General features: G+C 38.6%; 7 protein-coding genes across 7 annotated transcripts; 5 read left to right on the top strand and 2 right to left on the bottom strand.

The window, feature by feature from the left end:
• Positions 1–4,311: 4,311 nt before the first annotated feature.
• On the bottom strand, positions 4,312–7,574 carry MONOS_13116 (putative ankyrin repeat domain-containing protein 50). The gene has a single exon (XM_067865798.1). The coding sequence runs from the start codon at positions 7,466–7,468 to the stop codon at positions 5,030–5,032; it is 2,439 nt and encodes an 812-aa protein (XP_067732794.1). The 5' UTR covers positions 7,469–7,574; the 3' UTR covers positions 4,312–5,029.
• A 2,736-nt stretch (positions 7,575–10,310) lies between these two features.
• MONOS_13115 (uncharacterized protein) lies at positions 10,311–11,310 on the top strand (the record flags this gene model as incomplete). Its single annotated transcript, XM_067865797.1, has 2 exons — positions 10,311–10,401; positions 10,514–11,310. The coding sequence occupies 2 exons, from the start codon at positions 10,311–10,313 to the stop codon at positions 11,308–11,310; spliced, it is 888 nt and encodes a 295-aa protein (XP_067732793.1).
• Positions 11,311–11,604: 294 nt separating this feature from the next.
• Positions 11,605–12,381, top strand: MONOS_13114 (putative EXPERA (EXPanded EBP superfamily); the record flags this gene model as incomplete). Its single annotated transcript, XM_067865796.1, has 3 exons — positions 11,605–11,686; positions 11,747–11,830; positions 11,939–12,381. 3 exons carry the CDS (start codon positions 11,605–11,607, stop codon positions 12,379–12,381), a joined length of 609 nt encoding a protein of 202 aa, XP_067732792.1.
• A 118-nt stretch (positions 12,382–12,499) lies between these two features.
• Positions 12,500–15,217, top strand: MONOS_13113 (uncharacterized protein; the record flags this gene model as incomplete). Its single annotated transcript, XM_067865795.1, has 3 exons — positions 12,500–12,835; positions 13,013–13,100; positions 13,389–15,217. The coding sequence occupies 3 exons, from the start codon at positions 12,500–12,502 to the stop codon at positions 15,215–15,217; spliced, it is 2,253 nt and encodes a 750-aa protein (XP_067732791.1).
• Positions 15,218–15,652: 435 nt separating this feature from the next.
• On the top strand, positions 15,653–16,126 carry MONOS_13112 (uncharacterized protein; the record flags this gene model as incomplete). The annotated part of the gene is made up of 1 exon (XM_067865794.1): positions 15,653–16,126. The coding sequence occupies one exon, from the start codon at positions 15,653–15,655 to the stop codon at positions 16,124–16,126; it is 474 nt and encodes a 157-aa protein (XP_067732790.1).
• A 194-nt stretch (positions 16,127–16,320) lies between these two features.
• On the bottom strand, positions 16,321–18,064 carry MONOS_13111 (uncharacterized protein; the record flags this gene model as incomplete). Its single annotated transcript, XM_067865793.1, has 2 exons — positions 16,321–17,388; positions 17,542–18,064. The coding sequence occupies 2 exons, from the start codon at positions 18,062–18,064 to the stop codon at positions 16,463–16,465; spliced, it is 1,449 nt and encodes a 482-aa protein (XP_067732789.1). The 3' UTR covers positions 16,321–16,462.
• A 611-nt stretch (positions 18,065–18,675) lies between these two features.
• Positions 18,676–21,499, top strand: MONOS_13109 (putative scavenger receptor class B member 1). Its single transcript, XM_067865791.1, has 2 exons — positions 18,676–18,945; positions 19,018–21,499. Exons 1-2 carry the CDS (start codon positions 18,700–18,702, stop codon positions 21,430–21,432), a joined length of 2,661 nt encoding a protein of 886 aa, XP_067732788.1. The 5' UTR covers positions 18,676–18,699; the 3' UTR covers positions 21,433–21,499.
• Positions 21,500–22,020: the final 521 nt, after the last annotated feature.

The raw sequence follows: 22,020 nt of genomic DNA, 5'->3' as shown, positions 1-22,020 counted from the left end.
CTTGCGGAAGATGACCCCAAAGGGTGTTTTTTAAATTTCCTATACCACTCCAAAAAAGGAAAACCGTTTCGCGATGAGATTTTTGCTCTCTTTAATAGTTTGTTTTTAATTTTATTTTCACTTATTTCATTGTGATCCATTGGTTTATTTTATCTTTCAATTTTTTATGATTTCTTCGCATATAAAGAAAAAACCACGAACATATTAAACAAATTATTGTAGCTGTACAATTCGTCAAAAACCAATGCCAAAGTCTGCATTTTGAACTCAGTTTCTTCTGATTTTTCCTTCCAGGAGTTGCAAAACTCCGGATGGAATATTACGAAAGCAGAGTATTATTACTCAAGAAGAAAACATTGTGATCCAAACGAAGAAAAACAGTTTGAAATGTCAGAAAAAAGCTTACAAAAAGGTTTGATTTTCTTATATGAAATGTGTTAAATTTTCTATTTTTCTTTTTCTTTCTTTATTTCTTTCTTTCTTAAAAAGCAAATGATTTCACATTGGCAGAAAGTTGGCTTTTAGCCCATAGTTCTTGTAGTTGTCAAAACGATAGAATTTCAAAAAAAAGTGTGATCCTTTCTTCTTCAATAATATTTCTTATTAATAAAAATCTATTCTGTATTTTATATCGCAGAAAAAAATAAAGAAGATAAAAACAATGAAGAAAAAAATAAAGAAGATAAAAACAATGAAGAAAAAAATAAAGAAGATAAAAACAATGAAGAAAAAAATAAAGAAGATAAAAACAATGAAGAAAAAAATAAAGAAGATAAAAACAATGAAGAAAAAAATAAAGAAGATAAAAACAATGAAGAAAAAAATAAAGAAGATAAAAACAATGAAGAAAAAAATAAAGAAGATAAAAACAATGAAGAAAAAAATAAAGAAGATAAAAACAATGAAGAAAAAAATAAAGAAGATAAAAACAATGAAGAAAAAAATAAAGAAGATAAAAACAATGAAGAAAAAAATAAAGAAGATAAAAACAATGAAGAAAAAAATAAAGAAGATAAAAACAATGAAGAAAAAAATAAAGAAGATAAAAACAATGAAGAAAAAAATAAAGAAGATAAAAACAATGAAGAAAAAAATAAAGAAGATAAAAACAATGAAGAAAAAAATAAAGAAGATAAAAACAATGAAGAAAAAAATAAAGAAGATAAAAACAATGAAGAAAAAAATAAAGAAGATAAAAACAATGAAGAAAAAAATAAAGAAGATAAAAACAATGAAGAAAAAAATAAAGAAGATAAAAACAATGAAGAAAAAAATAAAGAAGATAAAAACAATGAAGAAAAAAATAAAGAAGATAAAAACAATGAAGAAAAAAATAAAGAAGATAAAAACAATGAAGAAAAAAATAAAGAAGATAAAAACAATGAAGAAAAAAATAAAGAAGATAAAAACAATGAAGAAAAAAATAAAGAAGATAAAAACAATGAAGAAAAAAATAAAGAAGATAAAAACAATGAAGAAAAAAATAAAGAAGATAAAAACAATGAAGAAAAAAATAAAGAAGATAAAAACAATGAAGAAAAAAATAAAGAAGATAAAAACAATGAAGAAAAAAATAAAGAAGATAAAAACAATGAAGAAAAAAATAAAGAAGATAAAAACAATGAAGAAAAAAATAAAGAAGATAAAAACAATGAAGAAAAAAATAAAGAAGATAAAAACAATGAAGAAAAAAATAAAGAAGATAAAAACAATGAAGAAAAAAATAAAGAAGATAAAAACAATGAAGAAAAAAATAAAGAAGATAAAAACAATGAAGAAAAAAATAAAGAAGATAAAAACAATGAAGAAAAAAATAAAGAAGATAAAAACAATGAAGAAAAAAATAAAGAAGATAAAAACAATGAAGAAAAAAATAAAGAAGATATTAATAATAAAGAAAAAAACTAAGGATATCAAAAATTTAACAAAGAAAAAATATTCTCCTTCTCAGAAAAAAGAATTATTGAGAAAACAAAAAAAGAATTATATTCTGATATGAAAAAAGAAGTTGAAATAAAAATGTCTTATTCTTCTTTCTGCAAAAAGACAAAAAACTTCAAAAAAGCAAAAAAACGTACTGATCTTTGTGAGTTGTGTGTGAGAGGAGATTTTTTAACAAACAAAGAAAAAGAATTGAGAAAAAACAAGAAAGAGTTGAAAGAGGAAGAAAAAGAAGAAATAAGATTGATAAATGAGCATAAGAAAATGGCACAAAGCCAGAGAGACTTTTTTAATTTTAAAAGAAATAATTTGAAAATGAATGAATGTGTTATATTAATGGATTTTAAAGAAAATTGGTCTCTCCCAATTTCTTTTAATGAAACTGGAAGAAGTTTTTTTGAAAAGAAACAGATTTCTCATTTATGTTTTGTTGTGTATTGTCTTGATAATTATGGAAAAATGAAAAAATGTTGTTTTAATTTTTTTTCTGAGATTTTATCTCATGATTACCGTTTTGTTTTGGAATGTTTGAATAAATTGTTACGTTTTGATATTTTTATGAAGGTTAATAATTTTTGTTTTTTTTTGTGATAATGGTCCACATTTCCGTAATTCGCATATTTTGTATTCATTGTTTTCTCCAAATTCAATTTTGTTTAAAAACAAACATTGTTCATTGTCGTTTTTTGCCGAACATCACGGTAAAAACGACTGTGACAGTGAGTTTGGATTGTTAACAAACATTTTGAATCATTATTTAAGAAACAAAGAAATTAACACTATTTATGATTTAATAGATTTTTATTGTTGTTATTTTCATACTTATTTATTTAATATCGATTCCGACAATTCAACTATTTTTTTGTCTGAAAGAAATATTTCTTCTTTTGAATCAGCTTCTTCTTCGTCAGCATCGGCTTCTTCTTTGCAATTGACAAAATCAATTGAAACAAAATGCAATACGGAGCATTTCTTTTTAAAGTATTTGACTCAATTTTATTATTTATTTATTTATTTATTTATTTATTTATTTATTTATTTATTAATTAATTAATTAAAATTTTCAGACACACAGAAATGGAAAATACTATTTGGGGAGAGCTAACTCTCAATGGAATGAAAAATTATTTGCATTTCTCAAATAATGATGGAAAACTTTGTTCGGCTGCTCTTAGCACATTTGATGAAAAAGAGATGGATGAAATGATGTGTAAAGAAAAAATGGTGGAAGATAAAAGAATTAGAAAGATATTTAAAAGAAAAGAAAATGATTTGAATGAAATTTATAGTGTGAAAAAAGGAAAATTCGGAAAAAATGTGAAAAAAGTGATAGAAAACCGATTAAAATTAATTGAAAAGAAAAACTATGAAAAGTTAAATAATTTTAATGATAATTTTTATTCTAATTCTATGTTTATTAACAGACTCGACTACGTGAAGAACAGCTCAGGTATGTCTCAGGTATGTTCTTTTTCAGAATCATCAATTAATTCAAATTCTTTTTCATATAATAATAATTCAGATTTTAATTCCTTTGATTCTTTATTATTTAGCCAACCACTTGAAGACTGTTTCGCTGATTCTGTTTCCGATAAAAGGTATGATGGTATGTGTTGTTCTGATTCAATTGAAATGGATGTGAGTGATGATGATGTGATTATTACTGATTATTAATTCTTTTTTTTTTTTTTTTTTTTTTTTTTTTTTTTTTAAAATGGATTGTCAAATTTTTCAAATAAACTCCAAATGAATAAAACTTATTTGCAAAAATATTTCATATTCGAAAAAAAATTGTAACTCACTTTTGCTTTCTCAATGATTCCTTAATTTTTTTCAAAAAATCAAGGTTGAGAGCTAGACTAATTCTATCCTGTTATTTTCAATTTTTTTAAAAAAGAAAATAACTTGCAGAGTTTGGGCTCAGAATTAGTTTCCCAGGAAAGTGAGTTATAATTTTTTTCTGATAAAAAAACTTAAAAAATGAAAATAATTGGATTCGAAACAGATATTAATATTGTTTGATATTGAATAAATAAACATTCTGAAATAAACAATAAAGAATATTGAAAATATAATTTTTAAATAATGGGTGGAACATAAGTCCTAAAGGAAAAAATTTTTCCCCATATTATTGTGTAATGTGATTTGTCAATGCGATATAAAAATGTGTATTTCTTCGAAGCTTTTTTTTATAAATCATTAATGTGACACTGACAGATATTTGTTATGTCTTTCTCAAAATCGTCACTTCGTGTGAAATCAAATGAAGCATCTGAATGTCAAAGTTCATGTTGTCTTTGAGAACGTCCTGCGTTTTTTGCAAGACAGCAACGAAACACTTTCAATTCCAAAAAATGAACAGATATGACTCAATAATTAACTGAATCGCAACTGTTGAATCTGATCAAAATGGCTGCAACAAAATCGTCAAAGCACAACAACCGAAAATAACAGTTCTCTCAACTCCAAATCACAGAAATGCTCATTTCATTTTCAAAATGCCAAAGTGAATTTTCGGTTACGTTGGCAAATTGAAAAAATGAGAGAAAGAAAGAAGAAGAAGAAAAGAAAGAAAGAAAATAAGATGATTTGAATTGAGCTTGTCATTCATTGTTTACAAAATCAAATAAAAATTGAAAAGATATATTTTGAAAAATCAACAAAAATAAAAACTTTGAAATGAACAGCTTCAATTGTTCTGCTGAAATGAAAAAACAATCGAAAGCAAATCGAAAGGAGATCAAAATGAGATATCTTCGAAGCATGTCCAAGTATTTGTTGAAACAGAAAAAGTGCCTTCAAAGAAGGAGAGAAGAAAAAAAAGAAAAATCATGAATTTAGAAATGTTGCTAAACAGCCTTTATTTACACACATGCAAATTTGTTGGTTCGTTTGCTCAATGCTTCAGAAATAATATCTTCAATGCAAATGATTCAATCACTCTTGCGGTATTATCAGTCTTCTTCCATTTCTGGTGTATCTAATTCAACTCTCGCCCTCTCGCCTTCGTCTTCAGCTGAAATGCATTGTTTCATTCGTGATGGCAATGGATCTCACTTCAACCAATAAATCTGCGTTATTCCCTTCACTATTCGACTTTTATCGCTACGTGTATTTTCTTTCCACTTCTGTTCTGATGCTTTTGTAACATTTCTTTGATCAAATCCATTATCTCTGTCATCCCTTCATCATCAGTTTCACTTGAAACTTCAACATCAATTTCATCAAGAGCTTCATCAGTGGAAATTAATTCATCACACTTCATCCATTCCGGTACCTCGCTTTTAACAAATCTTTCCCAATAATCTGCCATTGTTTCTCCATCCTTATCCTTAAATTCATTTTTATGTCTCATCCATTCTGGTGGTTCAGTTTCAGTTAACTGAATCCACTTCATCGCCATTGTCCGTCCTTCTTTATCAGCAAGTTCATTATCATGCCTCATCCACTCAGGAGGTTCAGTTTTGACATATTTAATCCAATTCATTGCAATTGTTTCTCCATCGCTATCGCGAAGCGTAATTTCATGAGCCATCCACTCTGGTGGCTCTGTCTTCACATATTTGATCCACAGCATGGCCATTGTTGATTCAAAATTGTTGCGAAGTGTAATGTCATGCCTCATCCATTCCGGTGGTTCTGTCTTCACATATTTAATCCATATCATTGCCATTGTAAATCCGTCCTTATCAGTAAGTGTTGCATCGTGTCTCATCCATTCAGATGGTTCTGTTTTAACGTCACGTATCCACAACAATGCCATTGTCTCTCCATCGCTATCGCGAAGTGTAATGTCATGAGTCATCCATTCTGGTAATTCAGCTTTCACATTTGAAATCCATTGCATGGCCATTGTTTTTCCATCCTTGTCCACTTGCGAAATATCATGCCTCATCCACTTTGACGGTTCTGAATTCACATATTGAATCCATTTCATCGCAATTGTTTCTCCTTTGTTATCTTTTTGTGAAATATCGTGCCTCATCCACTCAGGTGGGTCTGTTTGAACATCACGTATCCACAACATAGCCATCGTTGCACCATTATTGTTGCGAAGTGTAATATCATGTCTCATCCACATTGGTGGTTCTGTCTTCACATATTCAATCCACATCATGGCCATTGTTCTTCCGTTATTATCAACAAGTGTAATATCATGTCTCATCCATTCCGGAGGCGCTGTCTTGACGTTTGTGATCCACATCATGGCCATTGTTCTTCCGTTATTATCAACAAGTGTTATATCATGTCTCATCCATTCTGGTGGCTCTGTTTTTGTATGTTTTATCCAGTACATTGCCATTGTTTTTCCATCCTTGTCCACTTGCGAAATATCATGCCTCATCCACTCAGGAGGTTCCTTCTTTTTCTCCTCAATCCACTTCATTGACAATGTCCTCCCATCATTGTTGCCTTGTGTGTTATCCATTGTCATCCATAAAGGAGGTTCTGTTTTGACGATTGCAATCCAGTGCATGGCCATTGTCCGCCCTTCTTTGTCAGCAATTTCATTGTTGTGTCTCATCCATTCTGGTGGCTCTGTCTTGACATATTCAATCCACTTCATTGCCATCGTTTCTCCATTCTTATTTCCAAGAGTAATATCATGCCTCATCCATTCGGGTGGCTCTGTTTGAACAAATTGAATCCACAACATAGCCATCGTTGATTTAAAATTGTTGCGAAGTGTTATATCATGTCTCATCCATTCAGGTGGATCTGTCTTCACATATTCAATCCAAAACATGGCCATTGTTCGTTCCCAAATAGCTCCTTTTATTGTAATATCGTGTCTCATCCATTCTGGAGGTTCTGTCTTTACATATTCAATCCAATGCATGGACATTGTTCCGCAGCTTCTTTTTCCAAGTGTTATATCGTGTCTCATCCATTCTGGTGGTTCTGTCTTCAAAAATGCAATCCATATCATTGCCATTGTTGCACCATATTCATCACCAAGAGTTTTATCGTGCCTCATCCATTCCGGTGGTTCTGTCTTCACACATTCAATCCATATCATAGCCATTGTTAAATCATAATTGTTGCGAAATGCATTATCATGTCTCATCCATTCCGGTGGTTCTGTTTTGACATTATTAATCCATAGCATGGCCATGGTTGACCCAAATTTGTTGCTAAGTGTAATATTATGTCTCATCCATTCTGGAGGATCTGTTTTAACGTATTGAATCCATATCATTGCCATTGTTGCACCATATTCATCACCAAGAGTTTTATCGTGTCTCATCCATATTGGTGGGTCTTTCTTCACAAATTGAATCCACTTCATTGCCATTGTCGATCCATAATTGTTGCGAAGTGAACTTTCATGTCTCATCCATTGTGGAGGTTCCGTATGGGTAAATCCAATCCACAGCATTGCCATTGTCCAACCATTTTTATCATGAAGCGTTGTTTCATGTCTCATTTTCAACGGAGGTTCTGTCATTTTCTCAATAATCCATCGCATTGCTTCTGTTCTTCCATCCTTGTCCCTTTTCAATGGATCACTTTTCAATTTTTGCATATCTGTTGTATATCTTATTTTACCGCTCAACGCTTCAGTTTTGCTGCTCGCCCTGCAATAAAAGCAGAAAAAATGTCAATCTTTAAAAAAAAGTCTTCAAATAATTATTATATATATGATCAAAAATGTTAGTAATATTTTGAAATAAACTTATTTTTTAAATAAATAAGAAAATGAGCATAAAGTGATTGCATGATTTTTGGCAGTGTGGTATTTTGTTATTCAAACAATTTTTTCAAAACAGAAAAAAATTCAAGATTAATTATTCATATTTTTATTTTTTTTGACGTTCATTTAACAAATTATAAGTGAATGAAAATGAAAAGCCAAGTTGTGAAAAATAGCAAACCTGTGAATTAATGATGAGTCTTATATTTTCTGCTCTTTTGCTTTTGCACCAAAACTCTCAGAAACATTCGAAAAATTGAATTCAGACATTTCTTTTAACCAAGTCATTTCTTTTTTATTTTTTCATTCACATTTCAAATCTCCTCAGGGATGCATTCATTTGTATCAGTCACAGCAACAGTTGAGTGAGTGAGTGAGTGTGCGTGTGTGTGTGTGTCTGAGTGTATGGCAGAAGAGAAGGGAAAGATAAATGCCATTCACTCTGATGGAGAACATGTATATTCTGAAGAGAGGCTGAAATGCTGCCTTTGGAAAAGAAATGGCTGAATGAAAAGACAAAAGCGAAAGGGAAAAAGAGAGAAAAGAGAGAAAAAAGATGTTTGAATGGAAAATGTGAATGTTCAGAGCAAATGGACAGGAAATGAATGTGATTCTCAGCATCATTCAGAATTAGAAGTGAAAGTCGAAAAATTAATTGTGAAAATGAGAGGATTATCAAAAAGATGAAAAGGAAAAGAAAGACAAAGAGAAAAATAAACAAATGAAATAAAACATGAATAAATGAAAAATAAAAGAGGAAGATGAAGGATTGAAACGAAAAGGAACTTTCCTGAACTGTGTTTGCAACAAATGGTGATGTTTATGAAGCATTATTTTTCATTTCAGCGATTCAAAGACAATAAGTGCATTTCACTCAGAATTACAAACAGTGAAACAAAGATTGCCTTTTTTGTTTGAAATAATGAAGGAACAGAAGTTTTAATGAAAAATACTTAATGATAAAAAATAATATATTTGGAAAAATGAGAAACATCTTTTGAATAATAGCAAACAGTCAATTATTTTATTTAATTTTTTTCTTTCTCAATTTTTCTAAAAAATAAAAAAATTGTTATTCTTTAACATTTTCAAATTGCTTTTTGTTGGAGGAAATGATATTCTTTTTTGTTGTGAAATGAATTCACTGGTTATTCTTTTTCATAATAATTACTTTTTTCTGTGTGTTGAATTTGAAATATGCTTTTGGGGATGGCTGGATAACTATCATATCCATATTTTATGAATTGCATTTGTCACAAAAACATTCGTTTGAGATGCATTCATGAAAAATTTTTTGTTGATAATGAAATCACTTTCCAATGTTCATAAACAAGAAGGCAAAACAAGTTCAAAAACAAAATATTTTGACAGAATAAACATGATTTCAATAATAATCACCCAAAAATTGTCAAAAAAAACATGTTCTTGATATTTTTGTTTGCTGAATTTAAATATTTGAATAGGTTTGTGAGAAAATGTTTGTGATTCTTGCACAAATCAAAATACGTTTTATTTTCTATTTCTATTTGAATCAGACTTGAATTATGTTTCCATTTATTTTTCTGTGTGAAAAAAGTCATTTCAAGATTATATTTATTTTTATTTTTTCTTTTGAGCGATTTCTGTTTTTAAGAATCAAATTTGTCAATCAAAGAGATATATAAGAAATTATGGAATAACACATGGGGGAAAATATGGGCTTTCAAGCTTTTTATGCACAAAGCATGAAAAAACTGTTTCACTTACAACATTTTTGAACTTAGCCAGATTTCAAAATAAATATGATTTTCATATCTATAAACAAACATCATTTATATAATAACATTATGTTTTGCTTCCTCAAACGTATTTCAAAAAATAAACCCATTTTCTTCAAATTATTTAATCACAAAAAGATCATCCAAGATGCATAATTTTTTAATGAAAATGCCTGAAGTCAAATATTTTGTCCCACATGTATGTAATTTTTTTTGAAAAGTTGCATGTGTATGTTTTCAGGGTTATTGAATATATTCATTTTCCCTAGAATTCTTTCAATAGAACTTTCAATATTGAACAGATAGCTGGTTATTGAACATTGGAAATTTTTCATTGTCCCAATAAGATATAGTGTTCATTTTTCCTTAGAAAAACAAACGTTCATGAAAAAAATTTCTATTTTTTTTAAACCTGAAAATTGAGCATTTGCAACTTTTCAATAAGAAAAACACTTATTCAAATTTTTATCATAAAAATTGGAAAAATATTGAAAACAACAAGCATTCAATTTTTATTCAGAAAATGAAAAATCACATCATCGAAAATTGATTTTATAATTTTAAAAAATTTATTTTTTGAAACAAAAAATTTTCAATTTCTAAAAATTTTCATTCATTTGAACCAATTTGATTTTCAAGAATATTGCAGAATGGTGACAAAACAATAAAAAACATTTTCTTTTTATTACAAAAAAATCTGTTAAAAAAAAAAAAGATTTCAGCAGTAATAATAATAATAATAATAAAAAATAAAAGAAATTCCAACATTTATATATCAATAAAACAACATAAACATCTCCTTATCTTTATGATTGATTCAATATTCAAAGTTGATGTTTTAATCAATTTTATCTCCAAAATCAAGTAATGCTGGGTGTGATCGAGCAATTCATAATCTATTGCAGAAGCGAGTTTAAATGATGAATCAACAAGCACAGAACGCATTAAATGCACAGCCTGCTGTGCAGCAAGGGGAAGGTGCATTTGCAGATCGAATAGTTGGGAAAGGTTTGTCATCTCAGGAGCTTTCGTTGTTTTTTCACAGCAAATGTGTTTTGTGTTTGATTAATAATTGGGTGTGCTGGCGACCTTCTTTGTGCGTGCGGATGGCCTGGCGCAGGAAGCGGGTGCTGGCAGCTGTCGTTCATCTTGCTGCTGCTGGGGGTGCTGTTCACGGTCGGGACGGTGCTGATAACCGTTTTGCTGGGGGTTGCGTTTCTGGGGGTGTTTCTTGCGTTTGCGATTGTGTCGCTGGTGTTTGGGCTGGTGCTGATGTGCCAGGACAAGCAGGCAGTGCTTGTGGCAGACTTCCGGGAGCAGGTGCTGAGGATTGAGCAGCGGAGGACGTGTCTGCACAGCTGCTGCTGCTGCTGCTGCGGAGTGCGGAAGATGCGGCAGCAGCAGCTGCGGTTCGAGGAGATGTGCGGGGTGTTTGCATGCCCGGTGTGCTGCTCGATGGGGCTGCGGGTGGTGAAGAAGAGCGGGGTGTTTGTTTCTGTGATGTCGACATTCTCGGCAGACGATGTGGAAAGGCTGAGCGGCGCGGTCAACGACTTTATCGCGCGCACTCGGCCGGGGGATGTGCAGGTGGCAGCGCAGTTCCACCAGATGGACCTGCTGATGCGGCGGGGGAACAGGGGAGGGGTGAACTATGGATCGCGGAGAGCTCTCCGCTCAGCCATGTTCCCGAACCAGGCGCCAGGATACGCACCAGGATACGCACAGGGATATGCACCAGGATATGCACCAGGGTACACGACTGGCGGGGCAGTTGTGCAGAACGTGTCTGCAGCATATCCAGCAGAGCCGGCGGCCAACATTGCATATTCGCCACCAGCAATGCCAGAAGCTGGAGAGCTGGGCAAAGAGGCGCCAGCCCAGCCAACAAGCAACGACCCGCCTCTGGCACTGCCCTGAATACCCAAAGAGCTTTCCTTTGTTTTATTGTCATTATTTTGCGTAGCGCACTTGTGACTGCTAGTTTTGCGTTTTTGTGTTTTTCACATTTTCGTATTTGTCACATGTTTAATTTGTTTGTTGTCATTTCATTTATAAAAATGTTTTCATGCTTTTGTGTTGATGATGTTTTGAGAAACAAGCGGAAAGTGAGAGAAATGCCTTTGTTATTTTATTTTATTTTTTATTCTTGGCTTTCTTTTTCATTTTTGTGGTGTGTGTTTTTGATGGGAATTGGGAGAGAAAGAGAAAAGTATGGGGCAGAGAAGCAGAAATGAAGCTGCAGCGGCTGATAGATTACGTGTTCGTTTTGTTCTTCGGGGTCAACCTGTTTTTTGTATGTTTTTGAGCGTGTTTGGTCCTGCGGGCCGATGAGCTTAACCTGTGTTTGGCGCAGATAACATATATTGTAGACTTCGAGCAGATTGCGATCAGAGACCCGTCGAACTTCGAGTACCCGCGGTGGCCTCCGAAGCGCTTGGTAGGTGTGGGTGCTTTGTTTTTTTCGGTGGTGATGCAGTTCATTGTGATGTTTTGCGGGCTTTTTAAAACACATGCTGGGAAACTGGGCGGGGGCGGCGCTGGGCAGACCTTGTGCACTGGTACGGGAAGAACTTTGACCCTCTGCTGATTGCGCGCCCGCCGTTCTGGATGACGACGATATGGGTGGATGCGCTGTTTTTCGGGCCGTTTTATGTTTTTGCGATATACGCGTTTGTGCGGAAGCGGGCGTGGATCCGGGATGTGAGCATCGTGTGGTCGAGCGCGCTGATCATCAATGTGCTGTGCATCCTGAGCGAGGAGGTGTATGGGGTGCACAGGCCGGAGAACTTGAGGCTTGTGATTCTGCTGAACATGCCGTGGCTGGTGATGCCGGCGCTGAACCTGGCGCGGATGCTGCCGCGAAAGGACCCGTGGAAGGGAAGGAGCAGGAAGGCGAAAAACGCGTCGTCGGTGCAGCCACAGGCGGAGCCGAAGGCAAAAGCGCAAACAGGCAAAAAGGGGAAAAGCAAGGCAAAGAAGCAGAACTGAGGGGCAGGACAGCGGCGGCAGTGGATGTGTGTGCCGTGTGAGTGTTTTGTGTTTTTGTGCCCAATTCACCAAAGAAAACAAAGAACAAGAAAGTGATTTTCCCTTTATTAAAAAACGAATGGCAAATAATGAAAAAGGGCTGTCTGGGCGGGACGAAGTGATTTGGGGTGCTGAGTCCGGGCCGAACAAAAAGGAAAAGAAAAGTACAACGTCGACAGGTGAATTGGCCGAGGCAGCCTGCTTCGGGGCAGAAGCAAAACAGCGTTTTGAGTATTTGGAAGTGGAGAGGCGGCTGGTGGAGATGCAAAGGGTGCAGCTGGAGCGGCAGCATAGGGAAGAAATAGAAGCGCTGGGGCAGCGCTACGAGGCGAGAAAGGCATTGCTGGAGCAGGAGTGGGCAGAAAAGATATCCGAATTTGAAAAAGAGTCGCGAGAAGTGCTGGAGGCGATTGATGTGTGTGCCAAAAGCAAAATATTTGCACTCTATGTTTTTTTGTATTTTTTGTGTGTGGGTGCTCTGTCTGCTTTATTTGCCAAATTGAATTTTTTTCATCTCTTATTTTACTCAAAATTCAAATGCCAATCCGTTTGTTTGCATGCTTGTGCCTGGGAATTGATTTTTAACATACAGGCTCACGAGCAAATGGATGCAAGCGGGAAGGGTGGGGAAGAAGAGGAAGAAGAGCTGGCGATGGACGAGGCAGCGCAAAAGCGAACAAGTGCGTTTCATTTTGACTCATTTTCTGCAACGAATGAATCTCTCTTGCTGTAAATGTTTTGTTCGATTTGGCTGCGCGTGTGGGGCGCGTTTGGAATGGCGACTTTTTCGTGGGCGGATATTGACTGCTGGCTTTTCTGCTGCCGTTTTGCTTTGCGACGGATGCTTCCAACTGGCAATTAGAAGGTTTGCGCAATTTTTTTCTTTTTTTTTTTGCTTTCAACACAACTTCCATTCTTTCACGCTGCTTTTGGAATCTGACGCGGATTGGGCGCATTTGCAATTGCAGTGTGGCTGGAGATGCGGAGCCTGCCAGTGAGTGGCGTGTTTGAGCCACTCCCGTTTTTCGATGTGTTTTTTGGACTGCCGACAAGCAGAGGGGCTGAAATTCTGGTTTCGATGCTGCGGCGGCTGGCAGAGCAGATCAGCGGAATGAGTGCGTCAGCAGCGCGGGGGGTTGTGGTGCCATCTGTTCTGCACCATTTCGGGTGGATTCTGCGGAGATGCACAGCTGCGCAGCCAGCAGAGCTGATCTGCGGGGTGGTGGCGAAGGTGTTTGGAGAGGATGGGGAGGAGGAGGAAGAAGGAGAAGAAGAAAAGGGCTTTGACGAAGGTGATGGCAGCAGCAAAAGAGGCGATGAAAAAGTGCTTGTTGTTGCAGACGAGATGTATTGTGCCAGCAAAAAGGAAGAGCAGAGCAGCCATTATTCTGACACTCACGTCCAGCATTCGGCTTTGCAGGAGCATTGGCCTGTGCCGCTGTCTGTGTACCGCACACTTGGGCGCTCGCTTCTTCTGCTGATCAGAACACACGCAGGTGGCTGCTCTGAAGAAGGCAGATGCGAAGATGGAAGAGAGGAAGAGAGAAAGGATGAGGGAGATGAGCCAACTTCGCAGCCATCATCGTCTTCGTTGAACATGTACGAGGCGCTGATAGCATTGGACGCGCTTTTGAGTGCGAAGATTGGAGTTGGGAAAGAGGACAAGAAGCAAGCAGAGGGGCAGGGGCTGTGGAGCGGGGTGTCTGTGTTTGCGTGGGACGGGCTGTATGAGACTGTGCTGCCGCTTGTGCTGCACCGGGAGGAGGATGTGAGCTGGCTGGCGCTGCGGATGGTGTACGACTGGGCAGACCGACAAAAGAGACGGCTGGAGCTTGTGACGACAGCAGACATTGCAGAGTGGAGCGATGAGGAAGTTGTGGAGGGAGAAGAAGAAGGAGGAGAAGAAGAAGAAGAAGAAAAACAAAGGAGAACATGCGAAAGCAGCAAGGAGACAGCCTTTTCAACTGCTTCAACTTGCAGTGACACTGCTTGTGGAACGGATGAAAGCTCAGGGAAAACAACAACAATTCAGAGCAGTGCCAGCTTATCGGCTGCCTCGTGTCCTTCAGCCATTCATGCACAACAAGAGGTCGAGTGTGAAAACCTGTTCTCCCACAGCACAACAGCAGAGAATGAGCTGAGCAGGGGATGCGATGCCAGAAGACGCGACTGTTGTGGCAGAGAGAAAAGGGCAGGGCGCGCTGAGAGGCAGCGGAGGGGGCACTGCCATCTGCCGTTTGTTGTGGCAGCAGGCGGGGTGGATGTGCTCATGGAGCATTTCGAGAGAGCAGAGGACAAGACGGAAAAGACGTGTGCTGGGTGCGTTGTGTGTCTGCTGTTTGACGAGCTGCCTCTTCCGCGCAGCTGCACACGCATCGTGTGGCATTTGTGCAGCCAGCTGGACGGGAGCGGGAAGAACAGGAAAGATGAAGCAGAAGAAGCAGAGGAAGAAGGCAGCAGAACATCAACACTGTGCGAGATTCTGGATGCGCTGTGCTATGTGTGTGGGGCAGCAGAGAACCACGTGTATCTGCTGAAGAGCGGGGTGCACGTTGCGTGTGCTGCGCTGATGGCGCACCGATCGGCGTTTGTGGCGTCGCTGGCGCTGAAAGTGCTGGGGGTGCTGTTTGTGCGGGGAGGAGAGCGGACGCGGCGGTGCGTGTGCTGTGCGGTGGAGAGGAAGAAGCTGGTGGAGATTGTGCGCTCGAGCACAGAAGGGTTTCTGGCGACTGATGCGCGGCGGCTGCTCACTCTCCTGGACCTGCACATGCAGACGCGCCTTGGGAGAAGCAGATGAAGCACATGCAGGAATTCGTCTCCACTGAAGGACTCGCTTCACCTGCTTCGTGGTGAGCTTTTGGCTCAAGTGATTGTTCGACAAAATGATTCTTTTGCTGTTTGTGCATTCTGATTGAGCTTGTTATTTTTCATTTCTTTTTGCTTTTTTGGTGTTGATGCGTTTGTTGCTTCATTGTGTGACATTTGCATTTATTTGTCCTGCGAATTATTCCTTTTTATTGTTTTCCATGGAAACCTTTATTAAATTATTGCTCTTCCGATTTTTCCCTTTTTTATCTTTTTTTTCCTTAGTTTAGCTTCACTTCCCTCCGTTAATGGACAGATGGATTACACTTACAGAGCAGGAGTGCATCAGAGGTAGTTGATTTTTGTTCTGCCGTTCAGCACTTTTGACTTTTTATTTTGAATTTTTTATTTTTTTGCGTTGGACACAATGTGCCACATTTTTTGTTGTGCATCAAAAGGCCGGACATGCGACTTCTGTCTTATTGGCCCGAGCCTCCTCTTTGAGAATCGACCGAACAGCGAGCTGTTTGAGAATTACACGCTTTTGGATGCAAATGATGCCTGCGACAGAAAAACAGCCAATACCACCATTTCTTCCGCAGACATTTGTGGCGAAGACTTGCCACATTTGGAGACATCAGCATCAGCCAGCGCAGCTGGAGATTGTTCGTCTCCGCTGTTTTCGAGCAGAATCAGCCCAGAACGGCCAAACGGCGAGAACGAGCTTCTTTGCAGAGAGTCCCCCGCAGAGAAAAGCACAGAAGACGAGGAGGGGGACATAGACGAGTCGGAGCTTGCAGAAATAGAAGAGGCGTTTTTCAAGATGCTTGACGAGATTCCAGCGGAGGCCAGAGCAGGCGAGGATGATTCGAAGGATAAGGAGGAGCCTAGCAAGGGCTGATTGGAGGTGCAGTTGTTTTGCCTGCCAACTGCTCACTGCACTCGCCAAGCACCGCTGCGATACATGGCTGAAAGCAAGTTTTATGTCAAAATGCACTTTGAGAAATCGAATTGTTTGTTTGTGCCAAATGTGCGGCTTTTCTTTTTTGAATTGCTTTTTCTTCACAAAGGCAACAGCAAACACAGCGTTTGTGCTCGACTCTAAAGATTTCTCTTTTGTTTGAAGGAAAGAAATAAAAAAAAGAAAATAAAAGAAATTAAAAGTGAAAAGTGCAACATGAAGGCAAATCAAAAGAAAAGCATTGGCTCAAATGCTGCTCAAAACAACAAAAAAAAGTCAAAAGCAGCCCAGCAGCCTGTGCAAGGTCAGCGCCTTCATCCGATCTTCCCTGCACTTCGAATGCACCAGCGACAGTGCTCCGTCAGCCATCCCTTCCTCTTCTGCTCTTTTCACCATCTCCACAATGGCAAGCCTCTTCTTTTTTCCTGCATCCTTCTCTGTTTGCTTCTTCATGAGCTCCAAAAAGCAAATGTTCCCAATCAATTCAAGCGGTGCAGCAGCAACAAAATCTGCAATGTCATTGCGGTCCAGCAGTTCAGCCAGGAGCACCAGCAAGATCTCAAAAAAAGGACAGCAGCCCAATGCACCACTGGCTGGACTCATTGAACAAGAAGCATCGCCTTCACATCGAACATGGAGCGCTTTCGTCACGCCCAGCTGCTCCAAGGGACAGCGCAAGACACAGCGTGCCAGAAAATGTGCAACATCGCATTTTGTTTCCATCTTCAGCTGGTTCGAAAACAGGATGCGTGCAAAATGCTCTGACACCTTCGTTTCCTCCATAAAGCGGATGAAGCTCAGCTCATCTTCTTTGGAACCTGCTCTGTCTGCCTGACCGTTGCCCGGCCGCGTGTGCAAGAAGCCCTCTGCCATCTCCACCAGCTTTCCCACAATTCGGTCCCTCACATCGCTTCTTTTGAGCGCATGCCCTTCCTCCTTCTCTTCTTCCTCCTCCTCCAACATCCACTTCTTCACACGCCTCACCTTCTTTTTCTTTCTTTTGAAAACTTTCTTCTCAAAAAACTCTCCTTTCTCAAACATCTCCTCCAGCTGCCCCATCGCTCCCCCAACCCCAACCATTTTGTTCTTCAAAAGCACGCCCACCAGCTCCAGCCCAGCTCCCACAAACGCCCCCTTTGCATTCTGCAGCGCAGACGGGAGAAGCTTCTCCACCTCGTATTTCTTCATTCGCTGTGCATTTGCTGCTCCCGTCCCAGTCCATCACACCATTCCCGCATTTCCACATTCAGCACCGCAACCAATTCATTCGGGCAGTCCAGTCGCACAAGCAGCAAAAAAGACAAAAGCATCGTTTCGACAAATAAACGCAAAGCAAACAAAAGCCAAAGGCAAACATTCGTTTTCCATCAGGCATTTCAGCCCCAGCATCGCCCGAGCCCCAGCATCCTCCATCAGCTCGTCTCGCCCCACCCCAACAACAGCAATCAGGTCTGGCACAATCAGCGACAAGACATCGTCCGCCAGCTCTTCTGCTCTTCGCACAAATGCCAACGCCATCGAGTCATAATAGTTCATCTCCCTGGGCGCATCCTTATCAGTCCTCAGTCTCATCAAACGACATGCAAATTCTTCCTTATTTTCTGGATAAAGCTCAAACTTCCCTTGGTGCATTGCCTCTTCCATCCTCGAGCAAAATAGTGCCAACACCTTTGCCGCTATAACAGACTTCTTTTTGCCCAGAGGTTGGTGCTGAAATATCATTTCATTAAACACATCTTCTGAACTTTCTTCGCTCCAAAATTTGAATCGGCTTCCCTTTATCATCCTGTATATGTTTTTCATCTGGCCGATCAGCGTACACCAGCTGTCACGGTCCATGCTGTCCGATGCTTCGCGAATCTCGTCTTTCAGAATCATTCAAAAATGAAAGCCCTTGAAACACCCAAAAATCAGCAAAAGCACACATAACAGATAATCATCGTCCGGGCTCAGCGCATCAGTGAGCTCGGTGTCTGATGTCTTTTCGTAGTCAGTCACAAACACATCTTCTTCGGATGTTTCTGATTCAGCGTCTTGCATTTCACTCAGTTTAATTAAAAGCAATTGCGCAAAATGTGGCTTTTACAAGGAAAGTTCCCAACACTCTCCGCAACAAGGAATTTCCAGTGATTAGAACGAAAAAGATAAATGAAGCAAATTTATATCCTTATGGTATAATAGAAATTTTCTTTATTTGTTCTTTTTTTCTCAGAGTCAAAGGCTATTAAAAATTCTTTTCAATTAAGATTGGAAGTTTTAAAATGAAGATTGGGATAACAATTGAAGGATTTTTCAGCTATATTGTAGAAAAACATTTTTTTTTTTTTTTTTTTTTTTTTAAAAAAAAAAAACTTTTTTTCCTTTTTTGATATTTATCAAACTTACAAATATCCTTGTTCAAATAAACTATTCATTCATCAACCTTCAACAAAAATAAAAAAGCTGTTCTTTTTTTATCATAATGAAAATTATTCAGGTTGTTAATTGCTTAAAATGATATTCGTTATGAATCAATGTTTTTTGATAAAGTTATGGGAATCGAAAAAAGAGATAAACGAAAAATGTCAAATTTGAGTAGATTATTTCGATTTTGCACGTTCAAAGGAGAAAATATTACACTACTACTAAATTCTAATGATTTGATGAAAGGGGTAAAAAGAGGATTTGCTGATAAATATGATATGGATGAAAGAGATTTATGCTTTTCTCAAAAGCAAAGGAAAATTTGTGATAATGCCAAAGTTTTCAACATTAATCAGGTAATATTAATAATTCAATTTAATTCCTTTTTTTAAAAGAAAAACATTTTGAATGGATTTATTCAATGATAGTCATCTCAAGAGCCTATTTTTCTTATCAAGCAAAAACATTCAAATGCTGGTGCTTCCGTTATGTTGGACACAGAAAGTCATTTGTCACATGCTGGAGAAATTTTTTCTTCAGGGTTACATTGCGTTGAACCATTTGCTGTTCGTGTGACTGTTTGCACAAAAGAAGCAAAAGGAAAAATAATTGTTGTTGAAAATGTTAAGCCGCATATGGATGTTGCGTATTTAGCCATGCGCATATTTGAGGATTTACAAATTTATTCGGGGCAAATGACACTTGTATCAGAAATGGGCTCCAAATTTGTTGGGAAATGGAAAAGTGGACATTTCGAGCTTCAGGAAAGTATCGAGGAAAAGCTAGTTTCTAAGCTGACTTACTGTGGACAAAGCGGGATGTCATGTTGCATTTATCAACATATTTCTCCAGCGTGTTCTCCTGCACATGGATCTCTTCCATTCCTTTTTTTTTCTTCTTCATCTTCCTCTTCCTCTTCCTCTTCCTCTTCCTCTTCCTCTTCCTCAACTTCTTCTTCTATTTGTCCTTCCTCGAGCTCACAACCTTCAATTGTCAAATCAACATGCCAAGAATACGAAGAACGATTAAAAACATATACATTGAAAATTGAGTATGCAGCAGGAAAGAATGTTTGCATTGAAGCTGAAGGTACAATGAAAGTGGCAGAAATAAAAGAGAAGCTAGCACCTTCAATGGGAATCAGCGCAGATGAGATTGAACTCGCAATGGATGGGAAGCCGATGGAGGACGAAAAGCCAATTTCTTCATTCAGCTTGAAGAGCGAAGTCACACTCAATGCGCAGAAGAAGGAAAGCAGCATTTTCAGTGTCATTGTGAAAGCGATGACAGGAAAGAACTACAAAATCGATGTGTGTCCGCATACAACTGTGAGGGAGCTGAAAGGGAAAGTGAGTGAGAAAGACGGCACGCCCTCTGCGCTGCAGCGTCTGGTCTTCAAAGGCAAAGACTTGGACGATTCAGCCACTGTCTCGAGCGCTGGGATTGGGAAGAATTCGTTCATCTATTTTGTGGTGAGAGCGCAAACAGGGGTGAAAAGGGAGGTGCTGGTGAAGACGAGCAGCGGGCAGACGCTGCGGCTTGAGATGGACATGGCAGTGGCACGTGTGAAGGATGTGAAGGAGAAAGTGGCTGAGAAGGAAGGGATTCTGGTGGAGCAGCAGCAGATTGTGTGGAGAGAGAAGGAGCTGGCAGACGAGGTGGAGCTGAGGGAGTGTGGGATAGGAGAGGGGGAGATGATACAGCTGCTGATGAGGAAGAAGGGCTGGTTTGGGATGCGTGTGAAGATTATCAATGGAAGGATGGCAAATGAGGAGGAGAAGGAGAAGGAGAAGGAGAAGGAGAAGGAGAAGGAGAAGGAGAAGGAGAAAGAGAAGGAGAAAGAGAAGGAGAAGGAGGAGAAGGAGGAGAAGGAGGAAGGGAAGGAGAAGGGAATAGAGAAGGAGATGGAAGTGGAAGTGGAAGTGGAAGTGAATGGGACAGAGACAGTTAGGGAAGTGAAAGAGAAAGTGAGAGCAGAAGCGAAAGGAGTGGAGGTGAGTCAGATGAGGATGATGTTTGAAGGAAGGCTGCTGAAGGACACACACGTGCTGAAGGATGTTGGGGTGGGGCCAGGATCAATGGTGTATCTGGTGTCTGTAAGCAGATGTGGATGGAGTGAAAGGAGAGAAAGGAATGAAAGAAATGAAGGCAGTGAAAGAAGCAGAACGAGTGGGATGAGATGTACAAATGGGATGAGTGAGATGAGCAACATGAGTGAGAGTGATCTTGCGTATGTGGATGTGACAGCGTCTGGTGTGCTTGTGGAGCAGGCAGCGAGCAGTGCGGCGCAGCTGTGGCGTCTGAAGGAGCGTGGTGTCTGCATCGAAGGCACGTGCCACAACGAAGGGTGCCCCGGGTGTGGGCAGAGAGTGATCTGCCGGTGGGGCATGCGGCAGTACGATCTTGCTGAGAGTGGCGCTTTCTGCCCTTGCTGTCTGGAGAGGATCGATGAACTGCGCCTGGGCTGTGTCTCGTGCTGCTGGCGGGTGTCGTCGGTGAAGAAGGACGGGACGGTGACGCACCAGCCGTGGAAGGAGGCAGAAGAGGAAGGTTTCACTCCATTCGAAGGCGTGCCAGAGGGAGAAGTGAATGGCAAATACATCCATCTGTTGATCGAAGCAGTGCCGAAGGAGAACATCAAGATGCATCCGACCCTTCTGTACAATGTGGCTGTGCCAGACGTGTGTGGAATCTGCCACAATTCATTGGAGCCATCCAGCGCAAAGGTGTTTCATTGTGGGCATTCGTTTCACAGGGAGTGTGGAAGCGAGTGGAGTGAAGAAGTTGGGGTGTGTCCGTTCTGCCAGATGCGGCTGGAGAACTTGCTGGAGCCTGCTGGATGAGAGAGAGAGAGAGAGAGAGAGAGAGAGAGTATGAGAGAATGAGAGAGAATGAAAGAATGAGAGAATGAGAGAGAATGAGAGAGAGAGAGAGAGAAAGATAGAAAGAGAGAAAGAGAAAGAGAAAGAGAAAGAGAGAAAGAAAGAAAGAAGGAGGGGGAGTATTATATGAGTTGGCTGAAGGATTTAATATTTACATACAATCTTCTTCTTCTTCTTCTCTTGCCACTTCATCGTTCACTTCTTCTTCTTCTTTCCCTTTCTCTCTTTCTCTCTCTCTTTTCCTGTCTGAATTCACTTTCTATTCTTCCTCTCATCATTTTCATTTCCTTCATCATTACTTCCCTTTCAGCCACAAACAAAATTCTTCTTCTTCTTCTTCTTCTTCTTCTTCTTCTTCTTCTTCTTCTTCTTCTTCTTCTTCTCTTGCCACTTCATCATAAAATTCTCTTCTACTTCTCCCCTCCTCCTTCTTTTTCTCTCTTTATTTTAAAAAATGAAATAAAAATATGTTAAAGATTAAAGTAATGGTATTCAATTATTTTTGATTAATTTTTTGTTCAGTTTATTTGAGGATTGTTGTGGATTTAT

The sequence above is a fragment of the Monocercomonoides exilis genome, assembly GCF_001643675.1.
Source record: "Monocercomonoides exilis strain PA203 chromosome Unknown scaffold8-1962414, whole genome shotgun sequence".
Taxonomy (NCBI): Eukaryota; Preaxostyla; order Oxymonadida; family Polymastigidae; genus Monocercomonoides; species Monocercomonoides exilis.
The sequence above is the reverse complement of the archived record's forward strand: the minus strand, read 5'-3'. Positions and strand labels throughout refer to the sequence as shown.